This window comes from Schistosoma mansoni, chromosome 1 (assembly GCF_000237925.1).
Source record: "Schistosoma mansoni strain Puerto Rico chromosome 1, complete genome".
In the NCBI taxonomy this organism is placed as follows: domain Eukaryota; kingdom Metazoa; phylum Platyhelminthes; class Trematoda; order Strigeidida; family Schistosomatidae; genus Schistosoma; species Schistosoma mansoni.
In genome coordinates this window covers 14,213,352-14,235,529 of record NC_031495.1, presented here as the reverse complement: position 1 = coordinate 14,235,529, position 22,178 = coordinate 14,213,352, and the positions used below count along the sequence as shown (strand labels likewise).

The window sequence follows — 22,178 nt, the reverse complement described above, 5'->3', positions numbered from 1 at the left end:
TTTGAAGCCAGTTAACATGGCCATAGAAGGCGTGAAATATTTTACTTTCATACCTGACCCTAAAATTACACGTTTTTTGAAAGTAAAGCTGATTGTTTATTGTCAGTGCACACTGAACTTGAATAAGCGAAGTTTCTTCCTACGCTGAAACATAAATGAAAATGGTCCGGCGCAGATATTTAATATACCCCTTCAAACATCTGATATCTGTAATATTTTTTTTACCCATGAGCTTTGTTCCGAGAAAATCTCTGTACATTTGAGTGAAACAAGTATTTTGACACGTTCAATTTATGATTATCATAACGAATAAATATCTACAAATTCGTGCGTACTCCATGCATGTTTCATCAATACGTTTTTTTGTTTATATTTTTCAGCTACGATGATGAATTTTACGATCATGTTTCCAAATGAATTTCATCGAACTACAACTATTTTTATGTAAGACTCCTGCATAACCTTGAACTCGAATATAGATAATGTTGGTTTACCTTGGAGTGTGCATTTGACAATATCTTCATATTCTGTTTGGTCTTTAATTTTTAATCTTCATGATACAAATGTCCCTTAACTTATATTTCTCACCGTGGTACACTTTTTAAAATCTATACTTCTTCATCATTAAGATAAATTCTCGAACTCCTGCTGATTGTAAGTCAGTAAAAATGGTTGGAAACTGTGTTCATGTTTAATTATTACTATTGAACACATTAAGTTAGCTGCTTTATTAAGCGTATAAATTTTAGTATTTAGGACTACTTTTCGTTTGTATCCTATTTTCTAGACAATCTGAGTTTGATTTACCCATCACTACATTAAACGAACGTAATCAAGAAACATTGTTAGTCTTTTTGGTAACGCTACCACATTTCCACTTCATTCTTCAGCAAGGTTTTGTTGACACCTCATGAATATTTCCGTGTGTTAGCTATGTTTATAGAATTTCAGCTACACTCTGAATTTTATCGTCTTTGGGATACTGTGTTTTAGTGTTTAGTACTTAGTAGTACTACAAATTTTCTATTAAACCTTATTTCCTCAACCCTGTTATTTTTAATCTAAGTCATATCAATCCCAGAAAATCAGTCATACAACATAGTCCTTTTTTTAAATCACAAATAATCAGATAGGTCTTTATATGCATTACGATATATATTTATACGCAGTTACTGTCTTCAGATTATTATTCACTACCAGTTGGTTGAATCACAGTTGCTTTAGTTAATGAGGACATTCAGTTAAAAGGTTTGACGTTCTATTAATTAAACTGAAACTGTTGATGTTTAAAACACTAACTTTGGAAATCTCTAACAAATTTATTGGGATATATAAACTAATCTGTCCTATGAAACTTTGGGATCCTTTAGTTGAAATAACGACTAAGCATCTCGGAGTTGGCAAAAATGTGGTAAAATTCCACCCTTATTCTGGTCAGTTTTTTCTAAATGCATACATGGTTACACATTCGTTTTAGAAGACTTACCCTTTCTAACATCAACTATTACCAAAACAATTTTGCCGCTAATAAAATTGGTAGTCTTTCACCGCATAATCAGTACCCCAATATGATAGAATAATTGGTGACTTTGTCACTTTTAACTTACAGATCTCCACAATAACAACACACAAGTAATTACCTAAGGTAGTTCTTGCCATCAAGGGGGTTTGTGGAGATTTTCTAAATTTACATCTGTTCAGTGCTTCCTACTTTTCAATAGCTGCTTGACTGAGATCAGCTGGTGACATTAACTATGGAATACCTGGTTTAGCTTAACCTAGAGTATTGGAGGTCCATAAACTTATTACTCAAGGCTATGTCAAATAATGATCACACTGAATATTTATATTCAAATCAGACCCATTTTTAGCTTATCTCTTATCAGATACTGTCGTCTGTATCTATCTAAAGCTCGAACTTCAATTTCACATTTCTCAGTGAAAAAACGGGACTTCTGACTTTCCTAACTTACCTAATTTTCTCCTAACGTATGTAAAATTTCATCCTATGGCAGTTACATGTGTGACATAATTCTTTTTGCCATCCATTTTAAAAGCAGGATTTCTGATTACGCACAAAGACAAATATTCAAATTTTCATGATAGTTCTCTCATTATGTACGAAAGAAAATAAAACATTATTTTTTTCGAAAAAAAACAGTTTCAATGTAGCCTATTGTTTTCCGTCTTACCTAAAAACCCATATCCTACTTTACTATAGTATCAAAGTTGGCTGGTCTTGAAGAATTTGAGTTTAAAAAGGAATAAAACCAGTTTTAAATAATTTATCTTTACATTGATAAATGATATGGATACTTCCTTACAAGAAAATTTAAGTAACAACCATTCATCAATTTTCTAACTACAACAATTTTCCGCTTGTATATTAACCAACAATGAGTTTTTAAGGTTGAACGAAATCGTGAAAACTTTGTTACAACTGACATGCAGCCCGACGTTGGTGGTTGGATCTGGCGTCCAAGTTCTATCATTTATATTACGTTTAAAACCTTAGTGAGCTTTATAACTTTTAATAGAAATAACTTTTCTCTAGCTTCTATTTGAAACTATAGAAACGACGATGTCCTCACTAATGTTCTTTTCTTTATCATAGATACCAATAATTTCCACTCAATGAAAGATTATATACAGTTGAATTCTCCGAAATGTATATTCACCATTGGAATGCCAACTAAACGACCTCATTAGTGCTCATAACGTACTCCTATGTATAGTATTGATACAGCTTTTGGTCATCCTCACTTCCAACCTTTAATGGAAATGAATGGAGGGACAATAAAAAACGAAAGTCTATACAGTCTTCTCGCATCTAACGGTTCTTCTTTTGGAATAGAAAGCAAAAGCAGCAATGTTAAGTCGCTGCTAAATATTGCTCAATTGCGTGAAGAGAAACAAAACAAATTTCAAAGCGAAAACTCAGCGATTATAACAGATAATATTTCACTGCATTTGAGTAATTTTTCATTAGGACAAAATAAACCACAAATTAATAAGCCTGGAAACCGATCAAGCAGATCAAGGACCAAAAGAAACACCAGTCCATGGACATATAATAGCTCAAAACTTGAAAATCAGAATAAATCTCCAAAAATTCGAAACCGGACTGTAGCATGTGGTGTGGATTTTAATGAAGTTCCGGTAAAAACAATACCCAAAAGCTGCGTAAATGAACCAACTAGTCTTCCGGTTTCATTATATGAGTCGATTAGTACATCGTGTGTAAAGTCGTCATCAGATAAAACGATAAAAACATGTCTCACTCCGGAAATGGCAATGAAGTTGTATTTTCATAAACTTAGCGCGTACGAACACCAGGAAATATTGAACTATCCTTATGTATATTTTGTGGGACATAATGCAAAGAAAAGAAACGGAATTTTAGGGACAGGAAATAATTGTGGTTATGACGATGATCAGGGTTCCTATATACACACTGCACACGATCATGTTGCCTATCGTTATGAGGTTTTAAAAATACTCGGGAGAGGTAGTTTTGGACAGGTTGTTAAAGCATACGATCATAAAGATGGTGTTTATGTTGCATTAAAAATGGTGAGAAATGAAAGGCGTTTTACGAATCAAGCGACTGAAGAGATTCGAATTCTCGAACAACTGAAAAAACAGGATGTAGACAATACACGTAATGTCGTGCATATTTCCGAACACTTTACTTTTCGTGGTCATGTTTGTATAACATTTGAACTACTAAGCATAAATCTATATGAACTTATCAAACGAAGTAAATTTCAAGGGTTTCCTCTACCGCTAGTTAGAAAATTCGCTCATTCAATTTTAGTATGTCTGGATATGTTGCACAGAAATAAAATTATTCACTGTGATCTAAAACCGGAAAACATCTTGCTTAAACAACAAGGTAGGAGTGGGATTAAAGTGATCGATTTCGGTTCAAGTTGTTATGAAAGTCAGCGTCTATACACTTATATACAATCAAGATTTTACAGAGCTCCGGAAGTGATTCTCGGGTGTAAGTATGGTCTACCGATTGACATGTGGAGTTTTGGATGTATTTTAGCGGAGTTACTAACAGGTAAAAAATGATTATTATGATCTTGGTTTAATACTTTGTACTCATGTCAAGATCAGTATGATGTTTTTAAAGCAGTCTATTTGATACACTAATCTGAAGACGTCAATAAAGATGTCAACAGATGTTCAGTATTTTTTTATAGGCTTTCTTTGGGTGAGCAGAGCTCCTATAAAATAAGTTTAAGTGATGGTCCAAAAGTAGCAGCAGAACAATTCACACAAGAAAATGAGGTTATTGAGACCTATTGACTTCACTTACTTCAAAGGCGTACTAGTTTTAAATATCTTTGCAATATCTAGATGCCCCCCACATGCTCATGATCTGTTTGTCAGTGTAGAATGGAGAGAAAGCACAGATTATGAAACTGATCTTAGGTGGAATCAAAGGCGGAACATCAGTGACTACTCAAGCAATTTTAACCCATACAAACAAAATTAAACGAATTTTTCAGCAGTCAAGTTGGATGTTCAGGACTGCTTCAAGTACTGCAGATGCGAGCTACCAAAAGTAACAATAGTTGAAAACATTTTAGTGGACTCAGATTCGGAATATAAAGCATCAATAGATATGTTGAACAGTCAGTGTAAACATTCTAGTAAGTTTGAAAGCACCCTTGCTTTCAGTTGTATGATCACAAATGTAGAAAATAAAGTACTCTAAAATGAAAATGGCTTCCTGTGATGTAACTGACTTTAACTCAATATGGTGACATAAAACTATGGCTTTAAATATACAAAAGCTAAATGTTTTCACCACCAAAACGTTATTTGCCTCCTTTGTTATGTTTATATATTTTTATAGACTTGATAAAAAACTCCCTAAATTTGACTAAAGCAGTATAACATGAGTTCACTATACTTCGCGGTTTCTCGTTAACTGTTTACCCCCTAAATATAATAGTATCATTCTTTAAAAACCAGTGTACACACTTACATATCTTCCCAATCGACTATTTGCATTAAGATATATATTTTTCGAGGGACATATGGAGTGGATTATACTTAAAATTCAATAGCTTCTGTCCATTAAACTACAAAAGTTTTGGTTAGAACGCTCTTTAATCGCGTCATTAGATTATATTCAGAAGCTAAAATTGATGAAGAACTTACCATAGTTGGACGTTGTTTATGTGATAATGTTACCTTCAGAATTTCATAAACAAGTATGAGAAGACTAAAGCGAAGGAAATGGAGTATGCTGTAGTTGAGAAGCTTGTATTCCTAAGACTTGGCCTCAGTGGTGATGAAATAGCTGAAAAGACTGATTTCAGATTAAAAGCCAAAATAAAGGGACTTATCCAGATGCCAAGCTGACCACTTTGTATCAGATGAATTGCCTGCTAAGACAGTCGTTTGAAGACAAATTCCCACTTTGTTACCTCCAACTGTATTCACCAATTTACACGTACACGCCAAACATATATCGAAAGAACAGAAAAGTGTAGCTGAGCACATTCCACTAAAGCTTAGACTAAGAGGGGAGTACGTTTTCAGCAGTGCAATTGAACGCCATCAGCTTGACAGAGGTCATGGTGTTGATGTCGCGAAGTTCTTCAAGATAATTAACAATCAACGAAAGTCAAATTTACTAAGGTTAGCCGAAGCAATTATGATAAGATTTAAGCTAAATCTATCTACCCATTAAAATTCAGTTGTCAATCTTGCCTCGCCGTGGTGAACTCCTTCACAAATGCTTGTTACCCAATTTTTCTTTTCGTGACACTAGTTATTAATCCTCTTTTCTTATCTGACCTACACTTAGTTAATTTCTCTAGGAGTGTTACATGACTATAACATTAATATATTATTCCTACATAATTCTATCTCTATCTCCCTAGTTGTTTATTCTAGAATGTTCTTATATCCAACCCATAAATATCCACATTAATTAACATATGTACATCTCTTATCGTTGTTTCATAATTATTTCTATTTTCAAAATATTTACTGGAGAGGACTTTTCCGATGTTATGACAAAGTATGTAGACTGATTTTCAAAGAATAACACTATTATATTTAGATGGTAAGCAGCTGACAAGAAACCACGTAATATAGTGAATTCATGTTATTCTGCTACACTGATTGTTCTTGCTAGAGTCAATTTTATAGATGGGGGAGTGTGTGAAACTCCCTAAACGAGTGTGAAAACTTTCTATTCTTATTCCCATCTTTAGGTGCTCCTATATTTCCAGGGGAAGATGAAGGAGACCAACTTGCTTGTATAATAGAATTGCTTGGGATGCCACCTCAAAAGCTACTGGATCAATGTCGAAGAGTGAGAAGTTTTTTCTCGGCGACTTATGGATACCCAAGATACTGCATGGCTATGGATGCAAATGGCTGTGTCGTACTTCGCAGTAGTAATACCAAAAGGGGTAAAATTAGAGGTACTCCTGGAAGTCGGTCATTAGTCACAGCCCTTAAAGGTTGTGAAGATACAGTTTTCCTTGATTTTATTAGGAAGTGTTTACGGTGGACACCAGAGGAGCGCATGACTCCACGAGAGGCTTTTAAACATGAGTGGCTTCGCAGAAAACTGCCGAAACCTCCTGGACCTAGGAACATGTCTTCTAATGTATCGAATCCCAACACAATAAACAAAGTCACTCATACTACACAATTACCGCATAATATTTCCACAACTATTAGTACTGCATCCAACACAACCACGACAATTTCAGTTAACACATCTATAAGTATAAACTCACTTGGAAAAGTTCAAAGTAGGGTTTCGAAAACCGAATGTGCTAGTAAGTTGAATGGTGAGGGATGTGTACATCAAATTGAAAATAGTTCTGTTCATGCAGCTGTTCATAATTCATGTGATTCTACGAAGGCTACAGCCCCTTATTCTATCACAAGTACGCCGATAGCTACAATTGAACCTAGATCTATTACATCAGTTAATAAATCTGCAAGTCAAATGTATACTAACTCTGAAATTACTCCAGAAAATAAAATAACAATGATCGTTACAACTGAATCACTTCAAGATATAGGTGAAAAAAGACTTATAAGAGAGAAAACATTATGCACCGATAACATAAGACAATCTGAACATAAAGAACGATAGTGTAAAACTTATAACTAGGTGACATTAGGTATACACTACTGCAATTTTCGAATAAGCTGATACATCTCCCAACATTGATATGAAGAACTTTCTCTTTGGACAACTACCTTTTTTCCTCAAACGGATATTTGAGAATAAGATGAAAAAACAATTAGCTCCACTTTTCTGACTTTATTTTGTGTAAACTTTGTTTTTATTTTCTTTTTTATAGTTTGCTTTTACCTGAGTGTATTTTGATGATAATTTCAAACAGTGAGAGAATTAGTTTAATAATCTCATTCATACTTATTTTTTCACACATTTGTTATTTTAATGCGAAGTAATTGATGGCAATAGCAACGGTAATAATAATAGTTATGATTGTAGTCATGAAATCATTATCTTGACTTGTCTGTATAAATTTACTAAACTTTTGTATGTATTACATACAAGATTGTTGAGATGTATCCCAGTGATATTTCAAAATTATTATGCTGGTAGTAAAAACCAAACCAAACATTCAGCTTTTGTTAATATCTTAGTTTTTTTATTTTCTGTAAAAACTGGATGATGTAATGAAAATGTTAATAATGATAATAATCAGTAATGTAAATTAAAGACAATTTCATGTAGCAAAACACCAGTTTAGTGAATTACTAAAAGTAAATATGAATTCATTTGTTTAATGTGTAAACAAACTGATTTGAGTTTGACACATGTATATGCAGCCGTGACGAAGTAAAAACTGAGTTTTAAACGAGATGGTCAAAACATGACAATCGTGATGCGTTATTTTAATACCCAAGTACGGAGACTAAATAGAGCTGAAAAACACTTAGGTGGGTCTTTCGACTTACCAACATAGAGCACAGATTATGTTGACCATCTCTTAAGATTATGACTAAGGAGAAGTTTATTTTCACTACATTGAAGATACGTAGACTCGGGAGTGTTTTAGAGTAGTGGGGATAATTCAGTTGTGTTGTCATATTGTGTGCTGAAATTTTAGTCTGAAGCACGAAAAAATATTTCCCTTTCACCACTATTACAATAACACATTGGTATTAAGGCATATTCACTCGTATATTTAGTGTACAATTGACAGTCCATTTTGAATTCATGCAGATACTTTGGAGGAGATACACCCAGATTACGGTGAATGTTTAGGGATAGAAATATTTCCGAGAAAGTATTCATTACTACTACTTCTCTACACCACGAATAGTGTCTATGCCTTTACCATTCCTTATCGATAACAAACACCGAAGATGACAAGCAAACGGAAAATAACTTACAGCTAGGAAATCCGAAAATTACTCTCAATTTTCAGTTTCATTGATGTTACTAAACTCACGTTTCTCACTGCAAACAACTTAGACATTAACTATTCACGTTTTTAAGACTAACATATAGCTATGTAGATCGTCTGTCGTTAAAAATGTTATTTTTAAACAAATAACTTGCCGTCCAGTGCTTCCAGGTTTTCCATGGTGGTCTAGCTTCAATTGACTCATGATCCCAAGTATTGAAAATAACTATCATTAGAATTTAACTGCGGGATGTATCCAGCATCAGTTTGACAACTTTGCAACACACAGACCAATCTATATAATCCAAGCTATAACATAACTTGGACGATAAACGAAATTATTAATACAAACCGAGGTTAAGTTCAAACTGGCTCAAACGCAATCAGAATATATTGCAGCCGTATTTATACTTTATGACTTGAATATAAAAATGCTGCTTTGAAACAGGTGCTACAAGGGATATTTACACGCTCATTTTCAGTCTGTCGACAAGCTGTAGTGTCAACAGTTTTGTAGTTTACTTTCTTTTACCAGAAATCCATTCCTACACTTATTCGTTATAAGGTCAAACAGAAACACGAAAGTTAACTTACCTAGGCTATGAGAACAGAAAATTAACAAATTTGTATGTATATTCATTCTCCTCCGCATAATTATGAAGAGGTGAAAATGCAGCGTTTCTACGACGTCTCTTTCTAAAGCGAATTAAATCGTATGCCAAAACAGCGCTTAAAAGTTTCAAAGCCTTTTGAGTATTTATATTGTGTTATTCGCTTTACACTTTGTTTTCAGTGAACATATATTTCTGTGTCGAAAAAACATCAATAGCTCACATTAAAATATCAAAAAGAAAAGGTTAGTCTTTGTATCATATTATTATTAGTACTATTTGTAGATACAATAGGATTTCAGCATCAATCTTCAACTGAACGCATCGAATTTAAGATGGCTTTTGTCTTCTTTTCCCGAGTATAGTCACTACAATAAAAACAGTGGATAATGACATATATATAATTCCTACGTATACTTGTAGCACAATAGCATCATAATAGAGCATGAGATGGAGACAAAAAATGATACAACACCACCTTTTGTCATTCAGATTACCATGACTCGTATCCTCACATATACAGTAAACCGACAAGTACAAAAATGAAATGTGAGGGTACAAAAGCATTGTTGAGGAACCGAAGAACAGAACCAACAGAAAGATAGAAAGTTAGGTGTTATATCTTGTAAGCTGGGTTAGTAATTTTAAAATCGTATGAAAACACAAGCACTCTGCGAAATAAGTTTTATTTGTAGGACATATTTTTTACCCTAATTTCAGACTGCAAGACAATAATACTGTAGAAAACATGACACTGTTTTTAAACTATTGACTTCATAGTCAACCTAAGACACGATACATGTGGTTGTAAGTTTTACAGCCTCTCAGAGACTTCTGTGCACAAGAAGACCTCGTGGATTAATTTTTTGAACGGATACAGATCGATCTCATATTTTAGACAATTAGATCACTGTTATTTTCCGATAAGAATTAAGAATGGCAACTTTTGAGAACTATTTATGGACCAATACTATGCATATATTTTTTGTCGTATAATTGCTAAATAACTAGACTATTCATATTCATGACATTTTCTACTTTATGGTACGATGTGGTCTGTTTGATTGGTATATAAACTCAATATGTTTGAAATATAACAATCTATACTGCAGAGGCTGAGATTGGTGTTCTGGACTTAACTGGCTGGGCTAAGCAGAAAGCAGGACCAACAAGTGCTCTAGACTGCTTGTATGGGTTCGTGTGCCACTGGTCCGATCGGTAATTTACTGCTCTCTAATTGACAGTATTATCACGTTGTACACTAACAGGGCATCCAGGCGGCCAAACGTTATAACAATCACTAAGCCAAAGTTCAGTTGAAACAGTGAAAATATATTAGCAGGATTATTATAAAAAGGAGTTAACTTCAACGAATAAGATATTGACTTCACATTGAATATTTGCTTAGTTTAAAAAAAATCAAAAGCTCTATTTACCTCTCATAAATGTTTAGTAGGTGCAATACAAGTGGTGATATAATCACAACCTGCTTGAACTTAGTAACAACTATTGAACTTAATAACTGGCCGAATTCTTGAACGATATCATCTACGAAAATCCACACATTTCTACAGGATGGTTTTTAACAACCATTCGTTAACTAAGTCACAATTTAAGACAGTTATTGCTTTAGGGAGCTTTGGATGGTTTAATGAGAAGATGAAGCCTATCGAAACAACATGATGTAACATTAATACGTCAATTTCAGCTCAGTACACTGAGAACAATCTGATACCATATTTTTATGTGAGAAAAAAGGCTAAATTCGACCAACATTACGATAATAGGGACAATAGCTCAAAATCCTTTGATGGATATTGATTGGTTTTGACAATTGTGAAATCTTAGTATTAGTTTAGAGCTATTGATGTGAAGTTAAGGAATATTCAACCTAACAAAAACAATATAAATTAATAACACGAAAACAGATTGATGAAATTATGCACCCTTTGAAAGACGACACTCGATGAGATAGACAATATCATGATGAAGAAAAGAATTACCTCTTTTTAATAATATTCAACTGATGTGAAGCTAAAAATTGACAATCTTGACGAATAGCCCGCATTGCAGAACGTTTTTCCTTTGCAACTTTTCGCTGTAGAGTCCGTTTAGTATTATCACGCTGATTTACACATAATCTGAAAATAAATATTTTGGAACAAGAAATAAAGCGAAAAAAATATCCAACTTTTACCAACATGCTTTGATTGATAAAATACTTTATGAAAATGTTATGATAATAAGAGCTGGTGAAAGGTAATACAAGAACCAACAAGGTTATTTACACAATGCGCATCGTAATTGACTTTTACCGACCTATTAATACCCATTGGAGGCTACAATTAAAGATCAATATCATTAATAGAGTAAGGCAAACTACTTTTCGGCTTTAGTGTTTCGTTATTTCTGAGTTATTGTTCTTAATCCTATATATTTTCTTTATGGGTTTTTTGTAGCTGTTCTTAAGTAAAATGTCACAAGTTGGACATATGAATATTTTTAATAGGTTTTAAGTCACCTACATCTATGGTGCTTTAGTTTCTGGTGTATGACATATGTTATGCGCGAAACAATCGGAAAGTACATTTTTGAGTGCTTTGAAAATCATGAACGATTAATTCAACATTTATGTATCCAATCTCCGACCTTATCCATCTGATAAATACTTAAAAAGTGTTTAGTTTGATTTTTATATTTACTTACCAAGCTCAAATTATGGTTATTAATTTACTTAAATTATTTGAATTCCTTTATATCATTCTTTTGTTAAACTCTGACAAAACTATATGCGTTGTTAGACCTCTAGACATCAATTCTTTTTAGGATCCACTTATAAAACAGATAGATTGGATGAATTCTCGAGAAATTATTCGTTAAGCTACAATTTTAACATGGCTACCTGAACATTTTAGTCCTACGAAATCATAGCAATTTACTCGTCTATAGTATGATATGCTCTTGATGTTGGCAAGTGTGTAATTTCGATTGTTTGTGACAGTTCGAATTTGTTGGATGACTTATTTGCTTCTGGAAGAATAAAAAACTGATCATTGATTCAATCGCAAAAGATTTTCTTACTTTCAAATTTCATTTACACTCGTTTTAGATTATTTGATCATGATTAGAAACATAACATTGAGTGCTTCTGAAGCGAGATACTCACAAACTTTATATATTCATGTTTGCAGTTTATCAGAATTACAGAACATGTTACTATAGAATTACAAAGGGGTTTGCGCGTTTGTTATTAATGACTGACCAATGTGAACTGTGAAATGAATTTTATATTACTCTCAATACACTACAGTCAGTCATCATCAATGTAAGGCAAGAAAAGCATGTGTATCAGTTCAAGTTGTAACACCTAACATCAAAGGGTAGGAAAAGAGGAAATTGACAAGTGTTTATTAAATACTGTTTATGTTGATCAGTTCTGCATTTATAAGTGAATTAAACATGAAGTCTCTTTTATTGCACTTTGGATTCATAGGGAATTTCGCTCAAATCCATCTAAAACTTCAGTAAACTTGTATCATATGGTCAAACAACTGTCATAAAGGGATTGCATATATTTATTGTAGAGAGAGAGAGAGTAGAATAGTCACTGATTACAATTATGCTGTGAACCAATACTTTTGCATTACCGAAAATTTCAAATACCGATGTACCAGTGAACATACCACAACAACTATTTTGTAACCGTTTATTTAAAAAAAAATTGGTAGCTTTAAAACCATATATAAAGTAAATTTTAGAATTAAATGTTCCAGAATTTAAATAGAACATCAGTCGTAGTTCATATGTCTGATCATGAAAGATTTTCGTCATACTTACAAGTCAATTTATTTAGAAATTCAAAAAGTCTTTCAGCGAAACTAGCTTAGATATTAGATAACGACATATCTGTCTGGAACCTGGCTGATGAATGACTTGTTACCTGTTTTCTAATAGACTAATTTAAACATTTAGAATATGAGTCAGCTTTGGCAAGTGACCTCTGCGATCGAATATATTGAATACAATACTTTGAAATAATAAGCCGACCAACAGTGCTCAGAAAGGGTAACAAAGTACCTGGTAAAACGTGATTTATTATTGCATTATTGTTTTATGTTCGCAACACAAAATAATTTTTATAATACACAAAAGTCCCTGTAAGTAGACATAAAATCAGGACATTTACAAAACAAAAAAAGCAGAATTGTCTTTCACCAAAAATGTGTAAACAGATGAATTGAAATTTACCGTTCTTCGAAGACAGGCTCTAGTTGAGGCAGAATGCCTAACTTTTTAAATTCTTTGGAATCTGTTGGTTTCAAAGTATTCAAAACTAAAAGACGATGATCTGATATTAATCGAGCAGGTGTAGGAGCATTCTCTGCTGAATTGATTGATTCGGAAAGACTTTTGATTTCGTTCACTATAAAAGCGGGGTGACAAAGGAAGTTACTTTCTACCAGAAACGTTTTCAAAGGACGAAACAGGTTCACTAGAACGCACTTCGGTAGAAATTTATTATACAGTAGGAAAACTTGGTTAGCTAGACGAATCATCCTGTAAACGCAAGTCAAACGAAGCACAGGGATTTCATTGAGAGATAAAGGGGAAGATCTATTTACAAGGCGAATGTCGAGACACGGCAAATCGGATCTAAAATGGAAAAAGAAGTATCTTAACTATGAAGACAAACCATTCGAAAGGTCTGATATTTTTATTTAAAGTGAGTGAACGATCTTAATGGAAACAAGTTGATGACAGTACGAACACAATAACATATGATACATGTATCAATAATTACCCACAATCCTATCTGACATTTCCTGCATTTGACTTGTGCTTAAAACAGTCAACTTCGGCCGCAATTACTCAGCAAAAAACCATAAACCACCTGTTGTTTCTGTGAATATATAAAGATTCTACTCAAACTTGTAAAAATATTATATATATATATATATATATATATATATATATATATATAATTTTCATTAATTGACTCCTCATAAAAGTACTATACAGCTGTACTGGAACAGATGAGGCCATGGTTGAAGATGTCAATTGTGTAAAAGATCTTATGTACGCCACATGCGCCTAAATCACTTTAGGCATAGCTAACATATAGTGTCTACTGACATCTTGGTAGTTGTTTGGAAAGAAAAAAAAGCCTTTTGATTTAGTGCAAAAAACAGCAGAAATATATTAAGGATATATGAAATTACCTTTTTGGATGACAATTTTATAAATTATGCTAGCATATGGAGATGTGAATGAGCTATTTTTTGAATGTTTTATTCGATGGTTTGACCTGTTTCTTATAAACAAGGTAGTTGTTTATGCTTAAAAAAGGGCTGTCTTGAATTAACAGTCCATTATCAATTAACTATACTACAGTTTTGATAAATTTAATTTCTGAACTTTTCTTATAAAGAGAAGTGAATAAATATGTAGATTAAGCATTGATACGTATTACATGGAAATTTGTTTGCAAATAGTTCACATGAGATCCCCAAAAGCTACACAATACTCAAAACAGATTTGATATGGATTAACTTGTTTTAATAATGGTTTGAATGTAAAATAATTATACATCATTAATATAGTACATACTTACACTTCGAAAGTAGTCAATGGTTTTCTTAAAACTAAAATGTGTTTTGGTAGATTCGAACCAAGTGAAGTAAGACAAAACAATCGGGATAGTGCATGTACAATTTCCGGACAAAAAATACCACATTCAATAATATTTGTAGATGATTTTCCATCAGTTTCTAAACGTTCAAATATCTCAGAGCAATATTCAAATGCCAACTGTATTAAGAAAAGATAGCGAACAACGTCTTTTAAACGATGCAATCTAGCTGTCCAAAGCTGGTTAGAAATGAAAGTAATAGCAGTGACCTTTTCTTTCGGTAGTCTGAGTAAAATACGAAGATGAGAAACCTAAAACAATGCAACCGGAAATATTTGGCAGAGGGCAATCGGTTAACCTCATCAGAGAAGTCATATGTATAAGAAATAATAAGTCAGGAGTAAATTTAACTTTGATAGCTTCAAATGTTTAACTTGAAATGCACATAGTTTTTATCCAATACACTTACCAATGTTTCTGACTCAATGACGTGGTCGTTCGCTTCAATTCTGTAAGCATCGATTTACAAAAAATAGAGGGAAGAAGTGAATGAGCATAAACAATTGATTATTAAAATTATATATATATATATATATATATATATATATATATATGACTTACCATTCGGTGGACAAACTACAGTCAGAACACTGTCCAACGTTGTTAGTAACAATTAAAGCTACTTGCAAAATGTAGTAGGAATTAAAATATATTCGGCGAGACTATAATTAATACACCAAGAACACAATTACTTGTGGACATATTAGGTACTTAAAATGACTTTATATGAAATGCTTGCGCATTATGTTAAATACGTTACTAATTACAGAAAGGGACCTGAAATTCTAAGTAAAAGATAAATTCATATCAAGCCAAATTCATTTGATAATTGTTTTATCTCTTAGAATTACGAACAGTTGGGCTTGTAGGTATTCTATAAGGCATCAAAGTTCAAATAATGAAACGAGTTTGCACAAAAGTGCCTGGGCAGCTTCCGGATCACTTTTTAGCCGTATATGACAGGTGCTATTACCTACCCTACCATGTGGAAGACAACAGGACCGATGAATTTCGATGATTATTGTTGGTGACATCTAAGAGAGGGACAATAGAAAACAAGTAGACCGAATGGGTTTACTTGAAAATATTATGCAACACAATATTCCGCACTTTATATGTGCTATTCGAACAACAGCTTAAGTTCTTCTGAATTTCTAAATTTTATCATATACTCAAACCACTCCAACTACTGTTTTAACTCAGATGGTTTTAATAGTTTTCATTGGACTATTTGGTTTCATCATTGATTTGAATGAGCAATTATTCGCTTGTATTCTGATAGATCATAATTTGAATAAAGAATGTCTGATGGTTAACTACTTCGAAACTGTGGTGGTACAGACTCCGGTAAAAAGACTACGGAATGCTTGTGTGACCGTGGAGCCTAATTTATGAAGGGAATATGGAGATAGTATGTTGGTCTGACCACGAAACAGCATCAATCAATGAAATCACTGCCGTTTGATCTCAAACGGTGTGAGGTCAAACTTCATGTAATTAACTGTAAAGGATGTTTGCAAACGCCCCCAAATGCCCTGGTACGGCCGAGATTGGGAAGAGTTCGCTCTCTCTCTCTCTCGAAATGCTCTCACATGGCCACGCGTATATAGCCTCGGCCAGGGAAGTCCTACTCACTGCCTTCTCGTGGCAATACTGTTGTTTACGAAATTGAGAGGACGAAAAGCGAATGTCCGGCGATTTAACCGGGTTCGTGGATACGGATAGTCTACCTGGGGGAGTTGGAAAACCCTTATTCCAAATCAATGGTCCTTATGGGCTCCAGTATTCTGACGGAACAAATGACGTATGAATCAATCGTTGGTCACCGGTTACCATGGGACTGCATCTCCTTACGATGCTCCACTGCCTTGTGGATCAGACCTTTAGGTCAAAGATTCCAGATGTGGCCCCCTAAGAAAACCACCTGTTTCGGTTTGGGCACCTGGGCAGTATCACAGCCCTCACACAAATCAAATGAGATTTGTGTGGCGCATATGTATCTGGTGTCCATTTGTACCAATATTTATGTTTAAATAAATAACTAATGGGGTTAAACTGTCGATTGAAATAGGATATGTGATAGCGAAATGTTCAGGACGATGAGAAAGATAAGGAATCGTTATATAAACTAGACCATTGGAATTGATTTTCATCGAAGTTACCTGATTTTTAAGCACTGGCTACAATATTTCATACTTAAGACTACTAAAAAATTACAATGATTGTCAACTAGAACAAAATTTATGTTCAAGAATCCATACCATCAATAATTTGGGATCAAACATACTGTTCTGTGATGTCTAATCATCTAGACTAGTGAACCCTACGATGTGATCGGTGAGATTCAGTCTATGATACGGATTAGATACGACATCAATTACAAACAAGTAAAAATATCACATTTTGACGAAACACTACGACTTATGTTATTGTCAATAATTTTTATCCTTCGTTACGTTGACTTCCTTGTTCTGTGTTGATGTGAAATGTCAAAAAATCGGGTGAATACATATATGTATAGTGTTTTATCTTACTTTATCTGGCAGTGTTCTTGCAAGTTAGTACAAAACAATGATCGACGGGTAGAATGTTACGATTTATTGTCACAATTATAAAGTAAGAACTTACGAAGGCTTGCGGGCGCTCACCATATCCTGAAGCCTAAAGAGCTGTTCTTGTGGGCTGTGGGGATTTGAGAAGCCGATAGGCACCACTTTTTTGTTGGTACTCAATGTTTCTAGTAAACGGGAAACATTCGTATTATTATTCTGCTGAGTTCCTGTAGTTGGACGCTGAAAATGACGTTTATTAACCACATAACTCACTTTCTTCACTCCATGGATTTTGCTTAAGAGAAAACGAATGTTTTTTGTCCATTCGTCATTGACGACTTTTAATCGCTCACGTTGTTCTTCATTTTCTTCGACACGTTTTAATTTTTCCAATTTTGTAGCTGCAATTTTTTCTGCCAAAGAGTCCTTGAAATTATGTCCCGGTTTATTACCGGTAGAACCATCGGTGAAGAAGACGTTTTCCACAATATGACCTACAAACTTAGTGGTTTATTCTTTGTTTTACCTTCAATCCCGCCTTCCACATCATCAGCCGTGCATAGTTTTCGCGCTGGAAAACTTGAGTCAAATGCCGCTTTGAATAAAGGATCTCTATCATCAACACTTTCCAATGAGACATTATCAAGTTGTCTCTATAATTTATATTAACATGTTTAATGTACGTACCAATTTTTCGACGATGTGTCTTTGCAAAGACTTTTCGGACTCAGTCAAGGTGACATTACGATTACCCAGACGTTTATCGAAAACCCCACCCACTTTCCCATAACGTTCTAAATCACTTTTGAGTAATTTGGAACGCTAACGAGTAAAAAAAGCGATTACGACTTACGGATATAGTAATCTTGCGAGATGGTTTTCTTACACATGTCCGATGTTGCTTTTTCGTAGGATTTTTCTTCATTTACTTGAATTCAGTCAAACTTGACAATATCTATACAACCAGATATTTGGAATTTAACTGAAATCCGAGTCAACATTTGATTTGATCAAATAAAAACTTCATATTGTTTTATATGGAAAAGTATCAATGAAATAACCATAGGTCAGTAAAAACAGCGCTTGAAAATTTAGGACATATTGTTATTTACTGCAATTTACCTACTTTCTGTTGACTACTGGGAAGCTTGTTCGATTACTTTATTCGGTTCAATGTTAGTTACATTAAGAACAAGAGTAAAAGATCAAAAGAGCTTATTATCAAGAAGTCTCGGCACACATACTGTAATGTTCTGTCAATATATCCCTAAGTTCTGTAATTTACTATTGCTGTACTAAATACCTTTTAATCAAGTAGGATATACTTCGGTATTACACACACTACAAGTTCCTGTACGAAAAAAATGTTGGACCACATATTGATTACTTAAAAAACAATTAATTTGGTTACTATGAAGCACTGAGATCCAACACTAGACGAGAAAAGATTGCTGTGAAAGACAGAAAGTGAATGCTTCTCAGGACACAAATACAGGAATATCAAAGGCTAAACTTGACATGAAGACAAAAAGCAAGTATACATAATTCACGCTACAGGTATACTAAGCTACATAACCGTAATCACTGATTCCAGTTGAGTCCTTTCATATGATTTATACGGTCACTACAGGCCAACAGACACCAACATAGCAGTTCTAATACGATTTATAGAGCGATATCAAAAACATTAGTTTTTTCTTTTGAACGAAGCATCGGAACCAGTAAACGCCATTTATTGCAGAAGTGAATGAGTTAAAAAAGGTTTTTATTTAGATGGCATTAGGTAATGATGGGTCCTCAATAATACACATACACTGATAGGCCAGGAAATATTATTTTGAACAGACTTGAAGGATATCTTTGGCTGCTTAGCATTTTTATGCAAATAAGCATACAAAGTTGCTTCGTAGTGGTACACATTTGTCGATTTTTCTAAGCTACAGTCACTGAGGATGACTGGGTGAACACAGGTTGATAAGAGCTGCTTCGTTTTTTACCAAATTCGGCATTAATGTAAACTGATTTCCACCTCTATGCCGCTATAGTCGTATATGTGCTCAGAACTACACTCCGCAACTATTTCCAACTGATCGGGATGATTGATGAGTCAAAATGTCGGTGTTTACTAGATGAATCCAAGCCCTCTATAGTTTGATAGTGCGAAGTACCATATGGTATATACTTCGCAATATTGCTACAGACACATAGGGCAAACTGAATATGATGAAAAATAAGACATGTTTATGTAAACACTCAATTAGCAAAACTACCTTTCAGGTAACCAAAAATTCTGCGAAGAGCACATCATAACTCATCTTACCACACGAGTACTTACAAGGTCAAATCTGCCCTTGACGAGGTCACAGTAAAAATTGGCCTTGCACCGATGTGTGTACGAGATTGTTAAAAAGATTACTCATATTCTTTACTCATAACCACGTCATTTAGGTAAAGCTTGTCTGAAATCGCGACGCCTGGTCTTAATGAAACCCGAGACAAAACGACATCAACTGATAGTGTTTGGCTAGGATCAATAGTGCCAGGTTGTTTATCTTTGTATTTCATACAACTATAATCCATCATCTTGCAACGCCACCTTCAAGCACAGCTAGTTGTTGATTGAGTGGCTTATCTATCAGAACAATGTTTGCTGATCCTGATACTTGGTGTGAAACGGAAGGTACTATAGCAGTTTAGCACCAAATCTGAGGGTACTTGGGATATTCGATAGACTCTGTAAAGTAGCTAACACGTTGAAATCCTAAAAAGAGAAGAACATGCGAAAACATAAGCTTATTACATTTATATCTACTCTTTTTCAGTAGATATATACAAGACAAGTTTGGTTTTAATAGGCGAACTTACAGATACCACGGGTATTCGAAAAGTGTGAAAACGATGTCAGAATAGGTAAAGTAAAATTAAAAATTATATATAATGTTCCAACAAGAATCAAACTGACAGTTTATTGTTTGATGTACTAGGTTACGTTGGGCTACCCAATAAGGATGCTACAGATGTTCGGAGTTTGACAACGCCTTTACACGTAACACCTTTATAACAGAAGTTTACCAACCCAGTCAAATCAGGAGTCAGTAATGAAGGGGTTCGAAGACATATTTGAAAGGCTATTAAATTTTGTAGAAGCGATTGGTATAAGCCGGTTAGCAGTTGCATGGGATGGGTAGTACGGAGTAACCACTCATGATCTGGTGCCGATGTGTCACCACAGTGACTTGACATAATGGAGAGCTTATTCAGGTCAGCCACCAACCATGAGGTATGATAGCGTCTAAAACCGGGAGGCTATGTAATTACCGTTCAAATCTAGCAGGCTCCAAGTCATCGACGCAGATCGCCTACGATAGCCATCTACTGATTAATCAGAGGTATGCTTTATACTATATTGCAATATTTTTCCGTAATTACAGAGCGCTTCACTTCACACATTCGTCGAATGATGGGGTGGTGGAAAAATTTACTTTTCTCATGTACGCCTATAAAAATGACAGAAAAAGATACATGCACTCCATCGTGGGTTACGATGGTGTAAAAATAATCGTCGTTTTATCTTAGTTGATTGCTCGGTGGCAGGTCAATTTCGCGAAAGAGAATGAACTTTGTTCTCATCCGTCTGGAGAACATGGAGGGATTGTTAAAACTGAAACACAGACTAATCACTAGCGAGTCTGTAATGTATTGCCTTTACAAAACCAGTTAGTGAATACAATAAAGATATACGATATTATATTCGCATTATAGTCGGACGTTACAGTACAGATCAGAAAGCCTAGACAACTGCCAGTTAATAGCTGAGAAAACACTTGATAACTTCAACGATAAACTCAGCTAGTGCGAATCAATAATGACACGAAATTGAAACTATTCCACTCTGACTACAAACAGTAATGAAATGGGGCTCTAAAATTACTACGAATTCCTGTAATTTAGATGTCGAAAAGAAGAAAAACTGGGAGTTTTGTACATTCATGACATGACATGATTTTTCAAGATCATAAATCTTGTTCACTGGGCAATATATACTGCAACATACAGAAGTAAAATTATTAACTAAGAGCATACAAGTTTTTAAACTTCGCCTGTTATTCAGTTGAACAGAGCTATTTCTGAATACGGAAGTCTGGAATAGATTTGAGGTTTTTTTGAGTTTGTGTATAGACTGTAGCTGTAAATAATTCCCCAAAATCAATAGCTCATTAAGTGTTCGACATTGGATGCTGACCATGTTGTTTAAGTGGATTTGTTTAACTGAAGGCTTTCGGTCATGCATCCGTACCAGATCACGTTGCAACACGGCGTGGGACACAGCTCCTACGTTTCATTAGCCAGCTTATAGAAAAGGTCCTCGATATATTGGTAACGAATCAAATATATCTTTCCTGTCTCTCCTCGTCTGACTTCTGATTTCTATCTGACTGGGAACGATCGAATATAGAAGGTGCTACTGGTAACTAGTTGTAAAACTAGAACATCCGTTGCATCATCATTGATGAGACCGACGTGATCTGGTACAACAAGTCAATATACTGTGAGTCTGTTCCATTTTGGAATATTATTATTCATTGTTATTCTTTATTTGAATTTTATATATTGTGATATACTTTTTTTTGGGTACTTTTTTTTCGCGGATATATTTTAATTAGACATTGTTCGTTATCTATATTACTATGACGGAACACTCTCCTAAGGTTCTTAAGTTTAAGTCTATTCCCCCTATTTCGATTCAGTTAACGCCATTTTGGCCCGACAATATCGAGTCCTGGTTCTGCTATGCAGAAGCCGATTTTTGCATGCACGGAATCACGGACTCGCGCACACGTTTCCTCGCGGTAGTTAAGGCGTTACCACGCGAGTTTAACAGGTACGTAACACCTAG

General features: G+C 34.3%; 2 protein-coding genes across 2 annotated transcripts; one reads left to right on the top strand and one right to left on the bottom strand.

The window, feature by feature from the left end:
* Positions 1 to 2,727: 2,727 nt before the first annotated feature.
* On the top strand, positions 2,728 to 7,141 carry Smp_141230 (serine/threonine kinase; the record flags this gene model as incomplete). The annotated part of the gene is made up of 2 exons (XM_018793350.1): positions 2,728 to 4,069; positions 6,243 to 7,141. 2 exons carry the CDS (start codon positions 2,728 to 2,730, stop codon positions 7,139 to 7,141), a joined length of 2,241 nt encoding a protein of 746 aa, XP_018647872.1.
* A 3,774-nt stretch (positions 7,142 to 10,915) lies between these two features.
* On the bottom strand, positions 10,916 to 19,630 carry Smp_035360 (hypothetical protein; the record flags this gene model as incomplete). Its single annotated transcript, XM_018793349.1, has 11 exons — positions 19,617 to 19,630; positions 18,135 to 18,236; positions 17,969 to 18,103; positions 17,808 to 17,934; positions 17,555 to 17,775; positions 17,358 to 17,521; positions 15,139 to 15,178; positions 14,652 to 14,980; positions 13,289 to 13,693; positions 11,044 to 11,181; positions 10,916 to 10,931 (listed from the first exon to the last, which is right to left on the bottom strand). The coding sequence occupies exons 2-11, from the start codon at positions 18,204 to 18,206 to the stop codon at positions 10,916 to 10,918; spliced, it is 1,647 nt and encodes a 548-aa protein (XP_018647871.1). The 5' UTR covers positions 18,207 to 18,236; positions 19,617 to 19,630.
* Positions 19,631 to 22,178: the final 2,548 nt, after the last annotated feature.